Source organism: Tachysurus fulvidraco, chromosome 21, assembly GCF_022655615.1.
Source record: "Tachysurus fulvidraco isolate hzauxx_2018 chromosome 21, HZAU_PFXX_2.0, whole genome shotgun sequence".
In the NCBI taxonomy this organism is placed as follows: Eukaryota; Metazoa; Chordata; class Actinopteri; order Siluriformes; family Bagridae; genus Tachysurus; species Tachysurus fulvidraco.
The window spans coordinates 7385340-7408507 of record NC_062538.1 but is presented as its reverse complement, the minus strand read 5'-3'; the positions used below and the strand labels follow the sequence as shown (position 1 = coordinate 7408507).

The following is a 23168-nucleotide window of genomic DNA, read 5'->3' as shown; positions in this document are numbered from 1 at the left end:
TCATGCATGTGCTTTCCTCTGTGTGTGTTATGCTGCTCTGTGATGCAGTACAAGCAGCAGTTTGAAATGATGTAGTTGGCTGGCTTAACTTTACTCTATCAATCTCTTGCTGATTAATAGCTGCCTTATGGATGGGAGACAACGATACATTTTGTGAATCAGGAAAATATCTTTGAGAATCGTGATCTATTTTGTGGAAAAGCATTCCTCAGAGAGGAGGTAGTGTTGCAGCTTCAAAGATTCAGGGTCCTGGTTTGATACCGAGCTTGTTTGTCTGTGTTGAGGAATTGTGCAGTGTGTGCCACTGAGATAAAAAAAAGAAAGTAAATAAATTTCTTGTAATGATCTGGAATAGTTTTAGTAGTCCAAGTGTCTGCGTATTGCTAGTAAGTGGGATGAGCAGTGTTATTTATGATCTGTGTTTAATCATGAGCTCAGGTTACTGTCTGTGTGGAGATTCAAAAGTTTACTTCCTGTCTGTGTGCAAGTTCTCCTGTTTTTCCAAAAACATGATCAGGTGAATCATGACTTGATGAACTGATGACTTTTAATAGACTTTTAATATTCAGGTTTTAGATCCATTGTAACCCCGACCAAGAAAATGCAGTGTGATTTTTCTTGAGGGAGCTGCAACTGATTTTGTCAACATTTTTAACTGTATAGTGTTAGATATTAAGTATCTAACACGTATGGATGAATGTATTTACGTGGTGATTTAAATCAATGTCATGGCTATATCATTTTGGCAGAAGATGTATTCCAGTCATTCTTTAAGGAATTTGTGCATGTCTTTTCTTTTTGTTCCACAGATAAATTCAAAAGAAGCTGTTAAGTTCTCTGATTTTCCACTTTCAAAGAAGACTCTGAGAGGTATTTGACACTATTATTATTATCCTTTTCTTTTAATGCTGTTTAAATTTGTAGCTAAGGCCCACAGCAGCGAAACAAATGTGTGTTTATCTTTTTGTCAGGTTTGTTAGAGGCTCAGTATCGGCAGCCCACAGAGATCCAGAGACAGACTATTGGCTTTGCTCTGCAGGGGAAAGATGTCTTGGGTGCTGCGAAGACCGGCTCGGGGAAAACTCTTGCTTTTCTCATTCCTGTAAGTGATGTCTACTAAATAATATATATAGACTTACTTTGTCTCCATACAGATGTTTAAGATAATGTGCATAGCTTGATTGGGTTTATGTTTTTCTGCTGAATTCTGCTAGGTGCTGGAGTGTCTGTACCGTAACCAGTGGACAGCCATGGATGGTCTCGGCGCTCTTATAATCTCTCCCACACGAGAGCTGGCTTACCAGACATTCGAGGTGCTGAGGAAAGTGGGGAAGAACCATGACTTTTCAGCTGGACTTGTTATTGGTGGAAAGGTGTGTTTTCTGTTTCTAAAGAAATATTGTGCTGTGACTTGAAAAACATTGTGGTATACCGTTAGTAATGATTCTATAAGGATTGATCAAATATTATGAATGATTAATGGTATGATTGCAGCATGCTTTAATACAGTTTGTCCTTTGTTTATGATATCAAGTTTTAGATCAGTCTATCTTTAGAGTCAACGTAACATCAAACCCATAGCTGTGCATTTTGAATTGCAGAAATTACGTATAAAGTGAATAAAAGTTTTTTGTAAAAGCAAATAAACTGCAACATTAATGGGACTGCACTACAAAAAATATTAATATTAACATTGTATACACCAGAGTGACCTGTTTGTGTTGTGTTTTTGAGTTGTATAGCCATTCGTTCGGAATTGGTTTGTGTGATATCTCGAGCACAAATGTTTGGATGTAGAATTTCTATAGAATTATGAATGTAACCAGCTAAAAAAATGACAAGATTCATATTTTTTTCTTTCTACAGAGGGACCTATTAGAGTGTAATGCAGTACACATGGTAACTTGTTAATAATGCTTGTTAATAATGTATCTGGCCGCAGGACCTCAAGGACGAGTCGCTAAAGATTCATCGCACAAACATCATCATCTGCACTCCAGGACGTCTGCTGCAGCACATGGACGAAAACTCCACCTTCCACGCCTCAGACCTGCACATGCTCGGTACACACTTGCTCAGGGATGATGCTGAATTATTGCTCAGTGCTGGTTTTGACTATGAAATGATTCAAAATCAGCAATCTAAAGCCTGAAAAATTTCATTTTCGTAAAGTTTTTCTGAAATCTGTTTACGTTTGCTTATTAAACTCCCATGTCTTTCCCATGACAGTGTTGGATGAAGCTGACAGAATTTTAGACATGGGCTTCGCAGACACACTCAATGCCATTGTGGAGAATCTTCCAAAAAGCAGACAGACGCTGTTGTTCTCTGCTACACAGACCAAGTCTGTGAAAGACCTGGCCAGACTCAGCCTGAAGAACCCTGAATACGTGTGGGTTCATGAACAGGCCAAATTCAGGTACGACCGTCATTGTATCTGCTTCCGTTACACTTTAACACCAATGTTTTGTCTCTTCTTGTTGAAGACAAGCAGAGTATGCCTCTTGTTTTTCTTCTGTTCTCTCTGTCTCCCTCCAAACCCAAGTGTTCATCATAATTACTCTAAGATTATGTAGAATGTCCACCAAGCAAGTCAGCTGTTGCCATAGAAACAGTAATGTATTCGCACCTACGCATTAATATAAATCTTCTGTCACTGGTGTCAAAGTGGCTGTTATAGGAAATGAATCACCTCCTGACCAATCAGATTTGAGAATATAAATGAGCTGTGAAATAACTAATGAATAAAACATGACATGGAGTGCTGTTATAGGAAAATAATTAATGGTTTTTCTGCAAATTAATCTCAACAACCTAGTAAGTATTAAAAGGATCACTCCAGAAAGAAGAAACTGATGGTAAATCTCTGAGGATTTCCAGTAGGAAAAAACAAGCGTATATAAAATCTTCCCGTCTAATGAAACCACACAGTTGATTTTGTTAGCTCTATAAACCTATTTAAAAATGAATTTACTCTCTTATTTTACACTGATTTATTTTTTTTTTGTGAGAGGTTTGCGTTTCTCAGAGAGAACATGTCCCAGCCGGCGAGTCCAGAGGCTTGTGTGCTCTAGTGATGTTTTTGAGAAAGATTAGCCGAGAAAGAGCAGACGATGGATCATTTTTAGTACAATCGAATTAGTGCTCATTTGCTGCGTGTTAAAACTGAATTCTGTCTTGATGATTATTGTTCTCCTCAGCACTCCTGCTACTCTGGAGCAGAGCTACGTAGTGTGTGAGCTGCACGAGAAGGTCAACATGCTCTTCTCTTTTTTGAAGAGTCACCTGCAGAAGAAGATTATAGTCTTTTTTGCTTGCTGCAAAGAGGTAAATGTTTACATTGCTGTGATAAAATCAGAGTAATCCAATATTCAAGCCCATGTTGGTTATAACTACGTACAGATTGTGAAAGTTGTGAAGCACCTTCCATGTTTCGATTTGGTGAATTTCATGTAAAATACTGTAAAAAAAAACATGTTCAGTGCTTTACCACAGTTACGTTGTGACATCCACATATGAATGTATGGTGTTCCAGGTACAGTACCTCTTCCGTGTGTTTTGCCGTCTGAGGCCCGGTATCTCGGTTTTGGCTCTGCACGGAAAGCAGCACCAGATGAAGAGGATGGAAGTGTACAATGACTTTGTCCGCAAGAAAGCTGCTGTCCTCTTCGCCACAGATATCGCTGCAAGAGGACTTGGTAACTATATTCTTCTACATCTGTCCTGCTTTAAACCGTTTACGTTTCCGAAAGGCAGCAGAGATTATTATCAGAGCTCATAATACTGGTGCAAGTTCTCATCTTTTAATCAGTTTTCCACATCACATCAGAACAGCTGATTTGCAGTCCTCAGTTCTGGGATTATTTCTACTAGACAGAGCGAAAAAACCCCTCCTGTAGCGTACAATATTGTCAGTGTCCGGTGTGGAGGATGTATTTGTCTTTTATCATAGCACTTTGAATGCATTTCTTTAATACACAATGTGCATAACTTTATTTAGGCTGACAAGCAAACTTCCAGCAAACTTCCTGTATTGATGGCTCCGCCCACACATACATACGAAACCCAGGCAACTAATGGAAAGAAATGTGTCTTTATCATAGCTGAAGGGAAAAACAATACGATTGCAGATAAACAAACAAACAAAAATGACACACAATCATAATCATGCAAAGGACGGCATATATTAGTTCTGAGACACAAAGCAAAACCAACCAGTTTTCTGAAGCATTTCTCAAACAACGGAGACCCCACATTTAAACCATTAAAAACTGACTAAAATATACATTAATTTATACTTTAAGAAGCAGAAATGCTAGTAAATAATGTAACGATTTACAGTTTTGCCAACTTTAACGTCTCATCATCGAGTAGAGGAATTTTGTAGCCAAGAGTGATTTTTTTTTGGTCAGATTCCCTTCTGTTTACAACACTGACCAATTTGTAAGTATTTTGCTTAAATTGGAAATGTGTAATTTATTTATAAACTAAAAGTATAGTAAATTATTCTGCTACTCCTAAAATATCAGAAACAGAATTAGATCCTGGTCCAGACCTAAAACATTGATAAACCTGTTGCATACATTGCTAACATTAACACAATTTACTTTGAGCAGCCTCTTGTTTGTATCTATCATTTTATGTCATTCATTCTTTTATTCATTCATTCCTTCTACCCTAAAGGATTTTAGTTCTGTGTATATGCTGAATGATTATATCATAAAATATTTTCTCACAGGGGAAAAAAGACAGGAGTGAAAACAAACATGATTTGTCGCCAGTGGAAAGCGTGCTGGCTCTTAAAGGAATAGTGCAGATGGTTTTTTTTCTTCTAGGTTTAATCTCTATCTAACACACATGTAATAAACGGTATGTTTGAAACAGACAAGACATTTGGCATGTTTCCATGTACTGAGGACAAGGTGGCTGCTTTTTATTATAAATATGCTTCAAGCTCAGATTTTTCTCTCAGTACAGGGAAATGAGCCAAAATTCTTGTGTGATAATCTCACATATGCTACTAGTGCAGAAAATAAAGTTTATACAAAACCATTTATACAGCATCTCTGTGTGTGTGTGTGTGTGTGTGTGTGTGTGTGTGTGTGTGTGTGTGTGTGTGTGTGTGTGTGTTATTGTGTAGATTTTCCTGCTGTGAACTGGGTGCTTCAGTTTGACTGTCCTGAAGATGCCAACACGTACATCCACAGAGTCGGCAGGACAGCCAGGTATTGAGCGACATGGACTTGTTGTATTTAATGGTTATTAAGCATAGAAGACATCTCAGTAGATGGCAGTATTACTCAGTTCCTTAGAGTACCAGGTCAGTGGTTTGTCCAAAATTACAGTCTGTCTTCCCTTCTTTATTTATCGTCTGTGGCCGGGCTTCCCTAGATATTTTTACGCGAGAATTTATTATTTGGATTTCCTCACCCAGAATACCTAAATCAAACATTAATGAACACTTAGACCATGTGGTACAGATATCCTGAGAGCTGGGTAAGAGCACAAATGAATTGGATGTCCCTATGGGCTGGTTTGGGAAACTAATCTGGCATGGAAGAACTTTACTATTTAGTTTGTCTATGAATCTGTACTTTCACAAAAAGGAGGAAAATTACAGATGGCAGATGATCAACCGTAGACATTTTCTCATATCCTGAAAGCATGTCTCATTTACTCACTAATTGCTTCACAGAGAATTTAAAAAATACAATTTTGTCGGTCTGGAAATTTTTTTCCATTGGTAACTTGGCACACAAAAAAGAGCATGCATGAAACTGGAGCCAGAAAACATCAGATCCTGAACCATGTTACCAGAAATGTGTACACAACATATCAGCTGCATATACAAACTGCATCCCAAATTACATACTATATACTATACACAATGTACTTGCAAACTGTTTGTTTGAAATTCTCTCTCACCAAAAATATTTCATTTAACCTTTCATTAGCAGGGATCATCACTATAATGTCCAATACAGCTGCATGCATAATGTTCCATTATGTGCATTATGTGCTTTAGTGTCAGTAAGGCACAGTGTGTCCAGTATTTTGGGTGAAATAGTTTTCTGTCCCTGGCAATAAAGAAGCAATCATTTCACACCAGAGATCAACAGCTTATCAGCTACATTTGGTGTGTAGAGATCAAAAACTTAGGAGAAATGACAGCTCCTCGCATGATACCTTGTCATCAATCCACTTCAGAGCAACCAATATGAATATAGAAAACGTGCAATTAAAAATAGAAATATTTAATAGCATATATTTAAAGCAAAAATGTGGTTTTAAATGAGAAATAATTATTAATATTTAATGGAAAATGTTGGTTTGTAATTCTAAAATTGAAATAAAAAATGAAAGGTCCTTTTTTTTTTTTTTTTTTTGCTATATTACAACCATGGTACAGCTGTGCTCTTGATCTGCATGACATTCACACTACGGTTAGTGCTCCTGTGTGTGAGTTTAGAACATATTGTGTATTAATGGTTACAGAATTTTTTTGCAGATTTTGAAGTAGGTGCAGCTACACTGGTCTGTTGTCAGAGTCTCGTTTAATAAACATGACCTCTTCTTGCGTGTTTCTGTCTCATTTAACAGTACTGAGTGATAGTGAAGGCTTTGTGCCTGGCACATGATCAGGCTGTTCACCTGCTGTTGAGTAAATGTTGTGTGTGGAGCCTGACTGAGCTTGTTCAGGCCCCCTGGCTGAATGCTGACACCATTTCTCTTGCGCTTGGCAGCAATATAACAGCTGGAACACTGTCTGCTGTTTTTAGACACTTGTGTGGGTTTTGTGTTGAAGGTCACACGCTTCACTTTTTCACTCCAGCACTCGTGGGTTTTAATAAACTTCATCCATCCATGACTAATGCAAAGTAGACTTGATGTATCTGGGGGGAAAATGGAAACAAGTGTAGAATAATATTTTCTAACGATAGACTTTGAATTGTGAATGTCCTAAAATTGGATGTTATTTTCAGCTATATTGCAACACTGAAATACTGGCACTCAATTTTTTTTGTTCACTATTCCAGTGTGATATAAACCTTAAATTCTTATTCATTCACTAATAAGACAAAGGTTTCACCAGCACTTTGTTTTTAGCATTGTACAATGCACTCTTTTAGCATTGTTCTGATTTGGGCAAGAAATACAATATTTCTTGATATTGCTTGCCAATTTTCAGAAAACTTTCATCTTTGGAAGCTCTCTGCTGTGACCAAAAAAATGCGGGTGGCAACAATATAAAAGTGGAAGCGTTTTGTCCACGCTGCAGCCTTGTCGCACTGGCGGTTGAGAAACAATGGAAAACAATGAAATGGTACAATAATTTGTTCCTGCTATTTCTGCCATCACAATGAAATGATTCAGTAAATAAAACTTTTTTGTCCAGTGTAACATCTAACAAACATTTTTATGTAAAAGACCATTTAGAAGAAACATTATTGTATAATAAGTGTGATATCTCATTCATCTGTGGCTTCTTGTTGCTGAGAGCAGTGAGAGCACAATGTATAGACTGAAACGAAATGACACACAGTTTACAGAATCTAAAATAATCACTTTTTACAACCGTGGTGAAAAGAAAAGAATCACAGAAAGACCTCAGTCCTGAGGTAGCCACAGGCACAGCTAAGCTGGTATAAAAGTTTGGTATAAAATAAGTTTGGTATAAAAAAACACTGCACTGTATTTTTCCAATCATCAAATAAACCTGTGCCTGCTGTAGTCTCAGATGCCTGTTTCTGGCTTTCAGACATGGAGCTGGACGTGTACAGCTGTATCCCATCCAGTTCAAAGTTCTGCTCTGTTCAGTAACATTTCTTTGAGTTGACGTATTCTTTCCGTCAGTTTGTACCAGTATGACCATTCTCCGCTTAGTTCCCTCAACATAGTGTTTACACCTGCAAAACTGCTGCTCACTGGAATGTTTTGTTTTTCACACCATCTAGAGTCTGTTTTGTGTGAAAATCCCAAGAGATCAACAGTTTCTGAAATACCCAAACCAGCCCATCTGGCAGCAACAATCATAGCATGGCCAAAGTCACTGAGATCACACTGAATGATGGTTGATATGAACATTAAGTGCAGCTCTTGAATTGTGTTTGTGGGGTTTTATGCTTCTGCCAGATGAGGGATGTGTTCGGCATTGTTTCCAAAAAAGAACAGTTGTGTGATCCGTATGCGTTTTTTTCAGTATTTATGATTGATCTTGGTAGACTTTCAATAGCTACAACAGTCTCGTATCACCAATTACAATAAACAGGCATTAGTTTGACGAAAAACATGTGCTAGTTCATGGAATACTTTTGGTGTACAAAATGGTGTATGTTCAATCATTGACCAAACTATTGCTTTGTGAAGTATGCGGTGTGCTATTTATAACGCTCTGCTCTCTGTGTGCAGGTATAAGGAAGGAGGAGAAGCCTTGCTCATACTTCTGCCCTCCGAGGAGAAAGGCATGATTGCTCAGCTTCAGGAGAAAAAAGTTCCCATCAACAAAATCCAGTAAGTGAAGTAAAATGTATGTTAACAATGAATACAATAACTGATGTAAAGCAAACAGGACTGTCATTTGTGTAGCTGTGAGGTTATCTACATGCACGATGGAGATCTACATGCAGGTTTTTAGCCCAAGTATACCCATAATATAAAGAATATACACTCTGTCTGACCAGATAAACATAATCTCATCCTCAAGGTTTTTCTATTCCCCTTCTGAAGCTGATAATTATCCTAAACAATCTCTAGTCTTACAATGTTTTACCACAAGACTTTCTTAAATAACATCATGTACATTTATTCTTTAAAAGTTGCATTTAATGTTGTGGAACGTTCATGAAACAAGTAAGTATCTGTTGTTACATTTTTACACAGTTTAGAAATTTGCTTGAAATTAAAAAAATAAATAAATAAATAAAATCATAAAGCAGAGAACTTGTTAGTTGGAGCTTGGTTCAATTTACTACTGTTTGTCTTGGAATACGGAGGCATTTGTGTCACTTTAAATTCTAATTCAAATCTCATTTTAAATTCTAATTCAGATTCAAATTTTACGAGCTTAAAATTTTGATCTTTTTATTTGTTCCATGATGAAACTGCAGTAAAACAAGGAAGAGATGCTGTGCTATAAAACGTTATCAGTGACACAATAGCTCGTGCTTTTTATATTCTACATTCTTAATCAGTTTGACCATCAGCAACGTTTGTGCATGAAATGTAGTGCAACATTTTGCAAAGTTTTTATTCTTGTATCATTACGATGTAACTAACACTCGGTGCTAAAAGCATGCAGCAGTCAGCCTGGTTGCAAGCAGAAAGCAGAAACTGTGCATGTGCATAGGACTGTGTAGCTTGTCTGTGGTCCAGCTGGCTGCTGTGTCTGAGTTCTGTGGTTTATCATCAGGTAGCAGAGCTCAGTGGTGCTGTGTGAGGACAGAAGAGGGCTGCATCTTGCCACCTAACCTGAGAATAAACACTGGAAGCTTTAGTCTCATTCCAGTGCACATTGGCTCTCAGCTGCATATGTATCAATAGTGCTTCAAATATTTAAATATGCGGCACGATAATAAGTTAGAATCTGCAAAAGAATCGAGTAGGCAAACTGTGAAAAGGAGAAAAATGCCTTTGTTGTCATGTGTCACATATTTGCATAATCACTGATGGCAAATTCTGGAATGGAGCTACAACAGTAGTGAAATGCTCTCTGCACTGTCGGTTTAATGCATATTAATGAGTGGTGAGAGAAAGGTGATTTATGAGGTTTTAACGGTGAATGTGATCAGGCGTATGTTGTTGTTCCATGCAGGGTGAACCCAGAGAAGCTGACATGTGTGCGGCAGAAGCTGGAGGCCTTCCTGGCGCAGGAGAAGGAGCAGAAGGAGAGAGCTCAGAGGGTGAGTGCTGGTCTAACACTGCCTCTGATCTATCTGCTTTTAATCTGCCTCATTACGCTACAGTTATAGAACGGCTGTTAGGGATTTGAGCCGAAGCTGTTGTGTCTTGTGACGGTCACTTGAGGAATGTCTTGCTCATCTTGATTTCAGAGAGCACGCTGTGTAAATTGTGATAAAACCAAAGCACAGTCATGTTTGTCTTCTGTTGTGAGTTGCTGTCCATTCCCGGTTGTGTTCTCTGCTGATCTATCTGCTCTTTTTTATTTCTTTTTTCCCCACCTGCAGTGTTTTGTGTCTTACCTTCGCTCGATCTTTCTGATGAAGAACAAAGACGTCTTTGATGTGTTTCAGCTGAAGCTTCCAGAATACGCCATGTGAGAAGATTCTTAAAAAATTCAACTCGGAACCCAAAGTTTCCAAGTTTTATTTCTGGTTTTCAGAGAAAATTCACAGGATGATAGGGTGACGTTACATCTTCAGGAATTACAACCTGAGATATTTGTAATATTAGCAAGACTAATGCTAACTACGACCTTGCTAACAGTCCACTAATGAGACATTAACATTTTTAAGAAAAGTAAACAAAATGTAGAAAACTAAGCTATAGTGAGTTTTTTCCCCAGCATAACATTTTAGCCAGTATAGTGTGTATATATTAAATAGTATACAGTATAAATTGAGACTTTTAAAACCTTAATCACAAATCCACCAATAGACCTATATTGAACCATTATTGCACCAAGGGAGAGAAATGCTCTTAACATGATGTTTCTGAGCAGCTGTAAGTAGCCATAACAATCTTGTATAAATAACTCAGTCACAGGTGAACACACACACTCATATGTACGGTGGCTGAGAAGTGCAAAACACATTAACAAATCCGAAAACAAATGAACAAACCTGAAAACACATTAACAAATCCAAAAACACAACGACAATTCAGACAACCCGGAAACGGTAGGTATCGTTTGTGAATGGAAACTTACCGATCATCTAACGAGACACCTGTCACTCAAGATGTACAGGTATGGAATCTTATGCGTAATGTGTAAAGTTCTCCGTTTAAATATAAGAAAATAACAGTTAATCCACAGTAATCCATTCCATCCATCATTCCAACTTTTCCCTGCAGCAGAATTTCATGTATACCTTGAGTGACAGGTGTCTTGTCCAATGATCGTGTTACAATCACAAACTATACCAACCTCTTCCGGGTTGTCCTAATTGTCGTTGTGTTTTCAGATTTGTTAATGTGTTTTGCACTTCTCGGCCACCGTAGATATGTCCTAATATCATTGTGCCTGAATGCAGTAAAGCCCATATATTTCACCCCTTATATAAATCTTATACAACATAGAGCCACAGGTATCTTGATCTGTCGCAGTTGGGCCTCAAAGGTCCTTATGTAGAACATCTGCCACGCAAGTCCCTATGAATTAGATGTTACTATAGAAACAACCGTGTATTCGAATTGAGCACATTAATATAAACATGTTCTTTGCCTTGCAGCAGGATTTACTGTCAGAGTTACTGTTAGAGACAATGAATCATCATCTTCAAACCAATCAGAATTGAGAATTGAACAGTCTTGTGGTATAATGAAAAATTGGGTTTATTACTTGGGTTCCCATTGTTCTTTCTTATTGTAAAATTCACTGCAATGTAGTTAATCGACAGCTTTGTTTAAGACTTGCCTTCAGTATGTGTATTAAGTGAGTGTTTTTATAGGTCTCTGGGACTGGCTGTTCCCCCACGAGTGCGATTCCTGAATAAAGCTCAGAAAGAAAAGGACGAGGTGACACAGGAGATCAGCACTGCAGCCGACTCTGGCTCTGATGAGGAGCTAAAGAACTTTAAAGCCCAGTTCAGAAGAGACCAAAGCATCAACCCCGATTCTCAGTCTGAAGAGGAGGAGGACGAAGAGGAGGAGAGTGATGAGCAAGAAGCTGAGGTGAAGCCTGGAGACCCGTTGTGCAGTACCGATGAAGATGACGATGAAGATCTGGGCCTGCTGACAGTTAAACGGAAAGATGTGTTTAATGTCGGTGAAGACACTGACGAGTCAGAGGTGAATGAAATACAACTGTGCTTATGTTCTTTGTTTATTATATAGGGTATCCAAAACATCAGGAACCAATGAGAATGTGTTGAGAAAAATCCACAAAAAAAAAAAAACATGAAACAGTGAGATATTTAGTATGTAAGTGTGAAAATGTAGAGTGTATGCCATAGTGATCTTCAGTCCAAAATCATTTCACATACCTTAGAATTTTAGCTGAATTTAGAATGGCTTTAATACTTATTTGGTGTCTCTTCACTTTTAATAGCATTTAGACCAGACTTCCATCACCCCTCTCTCTCTCTCTCTCTCTCTCTCTCTCTCTCTCTCTCTCTCTCTCTCTCTCTCTCTCTCTCTCTCTCTCACTCGCTCTCTCTCTCTGTGGTAAGCTCTGATTCCTCTCTCTATTTTATTGCTTGACATGTTAAACACTTTCTCAGAAAGAAAAGGTTTAATTAATTCTTTAGTTATATGAATATGAAATAATAATTTTCAGAGATATAATATTTAACAATAGCAGTGCTGCCACAATACCGATACAGTTTTCAGAAGTAACACTAGCTGGCCTCAACAAATGTTAAACTATTACTATTAAACTGTTTTTTTCCCATTTAATTTTTTTTCCGGATCTGTAAAAAGGATCATATGACACATTACTGTTCTTGGCTGACAGGACTGAAACCTGATGTGGTCATCTGCTGTTATAGATGCTATAGATAGAGGTGTTATTTCAAGATGCCATCACACAATTACAGAGACTGGCATCCTCATGAAACATTCTGTAAAAAGTCACCTTATTCTACATTGTGTGTAAACCCGTGACAAAATTATAACGACACTTGAAAATATTTCGCCAGTAGTTTCTGGCTGTGAGAGCTTGCATAATCAGTGTTTCGTTTAAAAAGAGTCATTTTAATGATACTTTTATTAGTTTTCAAAAATGAAAGGAAATTAAATGTATTTAATTATTTTTAAATTAACACCAAATCTGCTTCTAATCAGTTTATAATTGTTATTAAAATAGAAATTGTTTAGTATAAATTATTTAATATATTTTCGCATATTTTTTCAAGTTCATTATATATGTTTTAATCGTCTATATAAAAATTCCATAAAGGAAAGGAGTATTATAACCTAATTTATCGTAGTTTTGATGTTATATTTTATATTGTGTGGCAGTAGTGGAAACGGAGCAACATATGTAGCTTTTCTGACCTCGTTTAGGTCGACCCATGTGTTGTTTTTAGTAGACCCTCTAGACACAACACATTTGGTAAACATGTCTCAGTTTAGCTGCAAGACTTTTAAGTTTGGAACAGAGTCAAAACTATGAGTCACAAACGTCTGAACCACCATGCAAACAAAACACAGTTCTTTATTTTTGCTCTGTCACTAAGGCTCCTGTTGCTTTGTGTGTGTCCACAGCATACACTATAAGTTTTAAGCAGAATATTAGGTATGAGAGTGTGCATATATTGCTGTGTCTTTTCTATGCAATGATTGAAGAGTGCTGAATATTCCCTGCCGGTAATAATTTTATATTTGCGCATGGGCTGAGGAACTGCTGCAGAAGTATTGACTAGGGGAAAAAAAATGCAATTTGTCTTGTAGTCTTGCTCCATATAAGATCAGGTTGTACGGTACACTGAGAGCATTTATCACAATACGTATTTTACACCAACCGGCTTTAGCTTTTCAAGCTGTCACATAAAAAACAAAAAAAAACGTCTTTTAAAACCGCCTACTTAAACGCATTATGCAAGTGAACTGGAATCATCTGTCTAATTTATGTGTTACAGTGGTGCTTAATGTGCAGCATTTTATAAACCTCTGTTCATTTCGACCATCTCAGCCTGTCCTCTCATCTATTGTCTTTATCTCAAGGGTTCTTAAACATTTTGGAGACAGAGACCTCTTAAGTATGAAATAAATTTCTTAGACCTCCTCAGCATAGATAATTTTTTTTTTTTTTTATGAACATAATCCAAGTGTTGGAATATTAGGCACATTATTTAAATGGCCGCAGTAGTATTCTAGTTATTTATTTGAGCCATTAAGCTTTTTATTCCTGAACTTTCCACCAATAGAATGTGTTAGATTTAACTTGGCATTATTTATTAGCCTAAATGTTTGAGTTACTGATGTTTGGATTAAACCTAGAGGTATTGAGAATGGCAAAAATCATTCAGATAGCCTACAATACTGTTGCATTGGTTAACAGTCCTAAATTCAGTTTGACTCATAAATGGAAGCCGGTAAAACGTTATTGATGTGGATAATTGATGCACAATACAATCAATGTACACTTCCCGGTTAGTACATGTGTATACGCCCCCAGGGTCAAATGCATCTTCCTAAACAACAGCTCAGCAGTTCATTTTAAAGAAAGCAAATATATGCAAAAGGTCCTTCTGTGTATGGTTTTTGTGTTGTATCATATACATATATAACGATTCTTATTTGAATTCAGTTCATCTCAATTTGATTTGTATAGTGTTTTTAATATATGTATAATATATAAATTCAGGATATATAGAATACATTTTACATTTAAAATGACCCCTAATGTACAAGCCACACGTGAAGGTGGTAAAGGAAATCTCTTGAGATGATGTGAGGAAGAAACCTTCAGAGGAACTATACTTAAACAGGGTCCCATCCTTGTCTGTGTGAGCATGTATAATGCAATTAGAAAACAGAATAATGGTCAACAATATTTAATCATCTGAAAGAGTGGGGTTGACAAGATGTATTTAAACCCATTCAATTCAAGGGGCTGTTTAGAATAATAATTTTTTTAATAGATACTATTGCATATTATAACTTTGAAAGTGGTTGGATATGTCTCCAGACGCCACTTTAAGAACCTCTGTTTTATCTTGTGCATCTTTTTTTTCTTTCCTGTAGGATTCCAATGACAAGATCAAGAGAGTGTCCAAGTTTAAAGAAGCAAAGAAAGCTCAGAAGAGAAACTTCAGAGTGAACACCAAAACGGTCTTCACTGAGGGTGGAGAGGTTTGTGTCATCATCATATATGTGTTCATCTGTGAAGGAGATGCCATATTTGTGGTCCACTACTCGTAATGTTACAAAAATATTAGGACATTTTGCTGTACTTTCCAGTTTAATAGAAGAAGTAGCAAAACCTAGGCTTCTGATTGAATAAATAAATGATTAGTAACACCTTCATGAATTTGTATCATATTAACCATTAAATATGAAACTTGCTTTCAAAGCCATTTACAATCTTTAGAAATATTTAGTCTATCCAAATAAAATAAGTTGGCAAATTATGAGTAATTGAGAACGGTTATGTAACCAGTGTTCAACTGTTTGGATCATTTTGATCATTTTACTGCAGGCGGTGCAGCAGTGGCCTCCACTTCAGAGGGCCGTAGTACCAGATGATGAGGAAGACAGCGAAAACGTGGCAGGCATTAACATTGAAGCAGCAAAAGAGCATCTGCGCAGAGAGGACCAAGAGTTTGACAAGAAGGAACACAGCAGGAAGATTAAAGAAAGACACCGGGTAAGACAGCACTTTCCTGTTTATTATCTACACAATTACAATCTCCAATCTGATTGCATGCCGTGCTCTATGCAATTTAAGGGATGAATCGTTTATCATTGTTAAATTTCTGCTTTAGCCTATGATCTGATTTACAGTGTGTTCTGAAAGTATAGAGACCCTTTCACATTTCAAGCTTACTCTAGAATTGCTTCAATTACTTTTTCCTCATCAAGCTGCAGAAGAAACACTTATTAAAAGGATAACCTTAAACAGGCCTCACTGGTATTCAGACAGATTATTCGGATTTTATTGAAGAAGAAACTCTTAGCAAACCTCTCAAGTTTAGTTTGCTTGGCCAAGGAGTGTTGTATAGTTATTTTCAGGTCTCTCCAGAGAGGGGCCACTCAGGGACTTTCTCAGACTCGTCCAGAACATTGTCCTAGCTCTGTGTGAATCATTAGTTTCTCACATTCTCAAAATTTAAAGGTGTCTGGACATTTCCTAACACACCAAACAAGACAAAATGGGACAAAAGTTAACGTGAGCAAAAAGGCAGATGTCGAATCCTGATATCCATCCCACAAGGTTTGTTTTAAAATCATGTCATGTTTACAATGCATATAAAAATCTAAATCCCCTGTAAAAATGGCAGGTTTTAGTGACGTTAAAAAAATTTAAGCAAGATAAATTGTCAGAACTTTTTAAACCCTTAGTGTGAAATTCCGCCATAAAATTTATATGAAAATAACAATTAGAAACATTTTAGGGAAAACAAAAAATTGTAATAACCTGGTTGTGTAAGTGTAAAGGCCATCTTCACCAAGTAGAGAAAATACACCAGTCACATTGCCAAGAACTTTACAGGAAGGCTGCCAAGATACCTACAGCATTATAGCAATATAAAAGGAGCTGCAGGAAAATGTTACTGATTACTCTGCATGTGACAACAAGCTCTCATATTCTTCACTTCTCTCTGAGGTATGGGGTAGTGTGTAGATGGATGCGCTTTCACCAAAAAAAAAAAAAAAAAAAATACAACCAAGCTGAATTAACTCATGTAAACTAAACCATGTGGCAAAACCAACTCCAAAATCTATAACAAACTACTTTATTTCAAAAGGATCGTTTGCTGTAAAATAAAAATAAAATAAAATAAAAAACACTAAAATAACAGCATGCCCACAGTGCAGCATGGTGGTCGCTTCACCGTAGAGTGACCTGAAGCATGCTGTGCACAGGAGATGCTTTTACAAAGTAATGGATCTACAATGTTTTTGCCAAAAAGCATAATAAAATATGGCAAGCTGATAGACTCCTAACCAAAAACCTGAAGCACCTTTTGATTTTATTACTCCGAAGAGTTTATTTTTTATGTGTATGCACCTATACAGCTAGCATATTGAAAGTTCTTTATTTTACCTTTTCCCCCTAAAATGTCTAACTTTTTATTTATTTATTTATTTTATTTTTTTTACAACACAAAAATCTTATTTCCTTGTGCCTTACCTTTATTACTATCAACACTGCCCCTAGTTGAACTATAACAGGAATTAGCTGCCAAATAATACTTGAAAATGCTGATCAAGGAATTGCACTATAATAATTATTTTTGTAGTATATAAATTTATAGCTTCTCAAAATCGCACTGTTGGCACAGTTACCTTTGCTTTGGAAACATGCTACCCAGCACTTTCCTTACACTCCTTATGCCAGGCCTTATTTCTTGTAACAGAGCCAGTTTGATTTAGCCACTGGGTAAGCTAAAGGAAGCCCTTCTGTGTGTGCTGATCACATGTTGAGGCAGATAGGCATAACTGAGATGCCTGTATAGGGTGCACAGCGTTGGGCTTCAGGCAGTGTAATGGAAGCAGGCTCTTGAGTTATTACTGCAGATGCAGCTTTATGATGAGTTTCTAAATGATTTCTTTCCAGCAAGTTCGTACAGTTCGTGCCGTTCAGAGGAAAGCTTTTTTTCTTCTTCCAGCATCAGCAATTCTGTTCAAGTATCGAGAAGAGCGCCCAATTTATGTCGACCAGCAGAATTCACATTTTGTTATTGATCTCTAAAGATGCTCAGAAGTGAAGAGGCATGAAACAGTTACTTCTGAAATTATATATTAAAAAGCATGAGCTTTGAATTCATCAGTCCAATTTGCCACAGCCTTCTTCCATTTTCTCAAAACTCAAGTCTAACTCTGAGAGAAGGCATCTGCTGTGAACAAATACAGTTCCCATTCATTCTGCTTACATCATTCTCGACCCTGGCAGACATGAAGATTGGTTCAGAGAATAACTTTACTGAATGGAATCACAGTTGCATCTCCTTCCAGTCTAGCAATTAAATGATATTAGCCTTGCCCTAAACACTCTGGTTGACATGGAGCTTGCATTCTTCTGATTCGCTTATTTCTAATATATTTTTTGTACTTGTAGTCCTTCTAGAGATGTTGTGACTTGGACAACAAAGAAGTAAAATATGTGCATTAGCCTAGTTTTAATCTACAAATTTATTACAGTTTTGAGCAATTTGACAAAATACAGAAAGGTTTTTGCGAACTGTACTGGCATCAATGGAAACTATAGCTAAATTTGTGGAAATTAGCTTTATCAGACAAACAGAAGCCACATGTAATTTATACTGTTTCAGAATAAAGCATTAATCTTTAATGCCTACTTAGCAAGACTGTGCTTATGGATGTATGAAAATAAGAAATGTATTTTGCATTCAGTTCTGTCGATTCTGTACGCATCCCATGTTTGCGAATATTCCACTTAAATGGCAGCTTTGTACTATTTATAAAGCTAAACCTCAATTCAGTTGGCATCAGTGCTCGGTGTTAACCATTTTTACTTCATTTCAGTTGCACATCTTTTTAATTATTATTATTATTATTATTATTATTATTATTATTATTAATTTACCAACACCTCTGAGGAAAATGTTTACATTTCCCAATATCTTTATATTTCTCTTGTTTCAACCATAATTCTTCTTATTAAAGACTTTTAAAACCATCAATCATTAGCTAGCTTATGCTCAGCGTCCCTGTTTCCCAGTTCCCTAGCAACAGTGTTTTTATAGCTTTAACCCCTTGAACACTGAGAATATTGGGTGTTGGAAATGGGATTTTCTTTCCAGTCTAGCTAGAATTGCCATAAGCTCATAGCTGTGCTTGAAATGCCCCCTTACTTATTATTTACCATGTAGGAAAGTCAGGAGCACTTTACAGAACACAGTACTATATGTCTGAAGTTTGCTTGACACTCTGCCACACTTTCGGACACACAAACATATGTTTTTAGCTAACTCTCAATCCACATGAAAATTTGATCTGTTCCAATGGGACCACAACAGATATAAACATGTCACTGTAAAATAAAAAGTTTGTTGAATTTAACAGTGAAGCTGTGCAATAAGTGTGTTTCATTAGAGGGGTTGTGGACATTTTTGCACTAGACTGTATAGACAAAGTCGGTTTTAAATACCGAATTAGTTTAAGCATTATTTATGCTAAAAAATTTCTTCTGTATTCATGTGCCTTATATTATTTTGCATGTCTTTTCTCTTGTCAGTGGCTTTGTTTGGAAGAAGCAGAACTCGAGTACCTTCTACGCATAATAAAGCTAGCCTAAATACCATTTCATTTGTATTTCCATCCTCTAAGTGACAATGTGAAGCAGTAATCCAATAATTAGCAATTCAAACACAATACTCATATCGGGTCCACTCTGGAGCCTAGCCACTCTGCATTTCTTTTTCCACTCGGCATTTCTTTTTACCGCTCCTCCAGCAATCTTCTTGATGAAGTGCAGAACCTGATTAAACTTCTAGACAGTTTTTTTTTTCTCCCCGCACTCACAAATCCAAACTACAGCTAATCCAAGTCGCTTCCGTAACACTAATCCACTTGCATAGCAGCAGCATTTAATCTGCAGTACACCCAGAACATCGCAAATCAGATATTTTATGGATATTCATGGCTCGTACATTATCTTAGCCTAAAAGCATTTTCATCTCTGTGTATTGGATATTCATAACTATATATCTGTATTCACCTGTCCAGAAGCAAAGTTTATCCATGCATATCATTAGAGATTCATACTTCTTTTTCCCTCATCCACATCCCAAATGGGTTTAGGTATATCAAGACTGATGTGTGGATGCTTTGTGTTTTTAAAGAAATTAAAGCTCAGGAAATACAACTGGCAACTCCATATCTTATAAGCCACAGCACTTCGGTGGTTATAGTGTTTGCTGCTTTAATAGTCTATTTATCTTTCAGCCCACTGCATTAAGGAAGGCAGTTTACTTGGGAACATTTAGTTTTGTTTTGTTTGTGTCCTTCTTTTTGAAGGGCATGTCCAGTTTTTATCAGTCAGCTTGTGCGCTGTCTGCACTGTCTCCTACACTTTCTATCGCTATGCTCTTTTATTCGTCCTTTCTCGTCGCTTCTTCCAGCACAGCTGCGTGTCGCTTTGCTCTTTAGTGTGACTGATGATATGTTTGCTTTTGTATCATGCTCTGCTTACATAAGGGCACTGGAGTGCAGAGCTTGTGTTGGCTTCAGCTTCAGTGCAGTTGATCAATCTGTTTTGTGTTTACCTAACAGGAGAAAAGGCTGAAAGAGAAGGCGGAACGAAGAGAAGCAAGCAAACTGGCTAAAGAGGTGGGTTCGACAATACTTTGTCTAACATGGCTATTGGATTGCACTTCTGTAATGATGGAAATTGATTTATGTTTCCGTTCTTATAACTTGGTAATCACCAGATTTGAGAGTTGAATGGATTAGTCATAGTGTTTGTCTGCATCTCAACTGAAGCAAGGCTATTTTAAAAGCCTGTGAGAAACAGTTTCTCACAGTCAAAGGCTGACATAAAAAAAAGGTTATCAGACCTTCAACCTAAAATTTTCCTGTCTGAGAAACCGTATGTGAGTCACAAGAACATAGTGGTGCCTTTAGTATGCAACCCGTCGAGGGACAGCCCATAATTTTGCACTGGCAGCTGTCGCATGTCCACTCTCTCTCACCACTTGGGGATATCTAAGTCTACATCCATATGGAAATACAGCTGCTCATTCAATTGTCTTCTGATCAATGCAGCAGCCTATCCAAGGACGGTTCATTATTCATCAAAACCCCTAGCCTCCCCAACAGAGAATTCCCCTGGCACTCATCCAAGCCCAGCACAATGTCAAATCCCTGCCCAGCCTCAGCATTCAGTATGCGTGTCCAATCTTTCTGCTTCTGAGCCCAGCTGATCATTACACCTGTAAATGAAGGCATTACAAGTGAGGCAAGGGAGAGATTCACTTTAATAGAGATCTCTGCTAGAGATGGATAATATAAACACAATTATATATAATACTATGCATCACAGTGCATGCAGTTTTATGGAAAATTAAAAAGGCTCTTATGATTTCAATTAGATTAATCAGCTTACTGGGGACTTTAACACACAAATCATTTTGTATGTAAAAACATTATATTCCAAGGCCACTATGAGGTTTTCCATCCAGCGCTTTAAATGTGTATTATGAGAATAAAAAATATTAAAAAGAAAATATTGTGAAAAAAATTTAGCTGAGGTGAAAAATCTGGTACATCAATAAGAGAAGGTATGAAAACGTCATGGGACCAGAGGTGTTTTGTTTTATTTTTTATTTTAGTATATATAAATTAATATGTTTAAATGTTATCATGTTTCAGTGCTATATCTAGAGCTCCAAACACAATCATAGCAGGGGCTTACATTCACACGACAGCTTTCATTTAATCAATTTCATTTCATCAATGAAAGCTACATGAAATATCTCTGTGGCGTAGGCCAGGATAAAGCTGTTACTGAAAATAAATGAATGAACGAATGAACAGCACACAGTCAATTTATCCATTCCTGTCCCCTACAAAGATACCTTTTGCATTTCCTTTTTCCTGCAGTTCACTTCAATTCTTATTTCTGTAAAGCTGCACTGTGATCATGTACGTTGTTAAACAAATATAGAAATTCAGGATATCAGTTTACAATGTATACTATTTTCATGACATTTGGTTCTAAAATTACATAATATTTGAATTGGAACTCTACTATTATATATTTCTCATTAGGGCCTGTTTCCAACAAATATCCTCAATATCCTCTCAGTATGTAGAATATTAAATATAATAAAAAAAGAAAAACATCCTAAAAAGTATTTGTATTTTTTAGGATTGCCTGCAGTGCCCCATAAAAACATGGGTCATAATCTATTACAATTCCTTGAATGTATTTTTTTAAATGGTTTAAATTTTTATTTATACACACTCGTGTATTAATAATGAAACAAACCATAGAACAAATGTCTAGAAAATCTTTATAGTCACCAGTAGCTGTGCTGAGCCACAAACTATTCTGACTGTAGTACAAAACCACTCAGTTTTTCATAATCGTCTACTTTTACAAGGTTGTTTGGTTGTTGTGGGTAGTAGCTGAACTTTAATTTACTCTATAAAAGAACACCTCGTTCATTCTGATAATTTATAGTTAAATTACCGTTGAATGGAATATCTATGAAAACAACATCCTGGGATGAAAATCTGATTACTTTCAGATTATGTTCCTCAAGACTATGTTCCTCAAAAGTGATATAAATGACTGAAGTCTCGCTTAGACAACCGGTGTACGCATGAGGAAACATACACTGGTATATATAGTGAAATTTTGATCTGTTGAGGAAACATAATTAATACAAATGGGTGTGCATTGACACAAGTTAAGGTGTTAATAAGTCAACACATTATTCTCCTTGAGCTCATTGGTTGTGGTGTGTTTTGTCAAATGATGAAATGAAGACTCACTAGTGTGGCTACATTTTGCATGATGATTACTGTGTAATCCTTTAATTTTCTTTTTTCAATGTTAAAGCAGGCACACTTAATCAGCTTGAAACAAAAGCAGCCTTATTTTCTTTGTGGCCTGTGGAGTGTGAGCATAACGTTGCCTTGGGGGACTTCTTTAATGTAGCACGCTTATGAATGATGAACAATGTTTTCGAGCTAGATCAGCTGATTAATTAGTGCTCTGTGCAAACACGTAGCCTTAAATCAGTAGCTTAGGCTTGTAGGGTCAAATATGAGATCATTATATTACTGTGCTATTAATCATATGAATAACAATTAGTGTTGCACCAGATATTATTGTAGGAACTTTCCACTAGTTTCAGTCTGAGAGAAACAACCAGTTCGTTAATCACATTTGAACGAACATTATAAAGAATCGGTTCACAATGAAAATCTGCTGGCCGTGTCTTCATTTGTGCATACAGACATTAAAGTTGGGATGCATGCAAGATGCTTTACAACATAAGAGTGTGAAGTTTACCAATACCAAAGAGAGTATTTTCTTGTTTGCTTTTACACTTCTTTCCTCTTTTGTCACCCAGAACACATTTAATGTGTAATCTTACAGGAAGCGTCTGCAAGGCAGGTGGAACATGGCTGATTTTAAAAGCACTGCAGTCTGTGTTGGTGGTGTTCTTTTTGTGACTGGATATTGTTAAATTTCAAAAAAAAAAAAAAATCAAGAGTTTTAAAAAAAATTGACCAATGCTTTTAATTTATTTTACTTTATATATCTTTTGTTTTCTACCTTTCAATCAATCAGGTAGCAACTTGAGGTGCACCTGAGAAAAAAGTAAATTGGCATAAAACCATAGATCCAT

The 23168-nt window shown here is 36.8% G+C and overlaps 1 protein-coding gene across 2 annotated transcripts in view; it reads left to right on the top strand.

Moving 5' to 3' along the window:
* ddx10 (DEAD (Asp-Glu-Ala-Asp) box polypeptide 10) overlaps positions 1-23168 on the top strand; it is a 33117-nt gene that overhangs the window by 1822 nt on the left and 8127 nt on the right. For both annotated transcript variants that reach the window (XM_047805788.1, XM_027157298.2), the window contains exons 2-16: positions 810-870; positions 972-1102; positions 1215-1373; positions 1943-2063; positions 2230-2419; positions 3201-3327; positions 3536-3698; positions 5141-5225; positions 8410-8511; positions 9812-9899; positions 10185-10273; positions 11628-11967; positions 14866-14973; positions 15320-15487; positions 20080-20136. In XM_047805788.1, the coding sequence (XP_047661744.1) occupies positions 810-870; positions 972-1102; positions 1215-1373; positions 1943-2063; positions 2230-2419; positions 3201-3327; positions 3536-3698; positions 5141-5225; positions 8410-8511; positions 9812-9899; positions 10185-10273; positions 11628-11967; positions 14866-14973; positions 15320-15487; positions 20080-20136 (1989 nt within the window). The remainder of the gene's footprint in view (positions 1-809; positions 871-971; positions 1103-1214; positions 1374-1942; positions 2064-2229; positions 2420-3200; positions 3328-3535; positions 3699-5140; positions 5226-8409; positions 8512-9811; positions 9900-10184; positions 10274-11627; positions 11968-14865; positions 14974-15319; positions 15488-20079; positions 20137-23168) is intronic.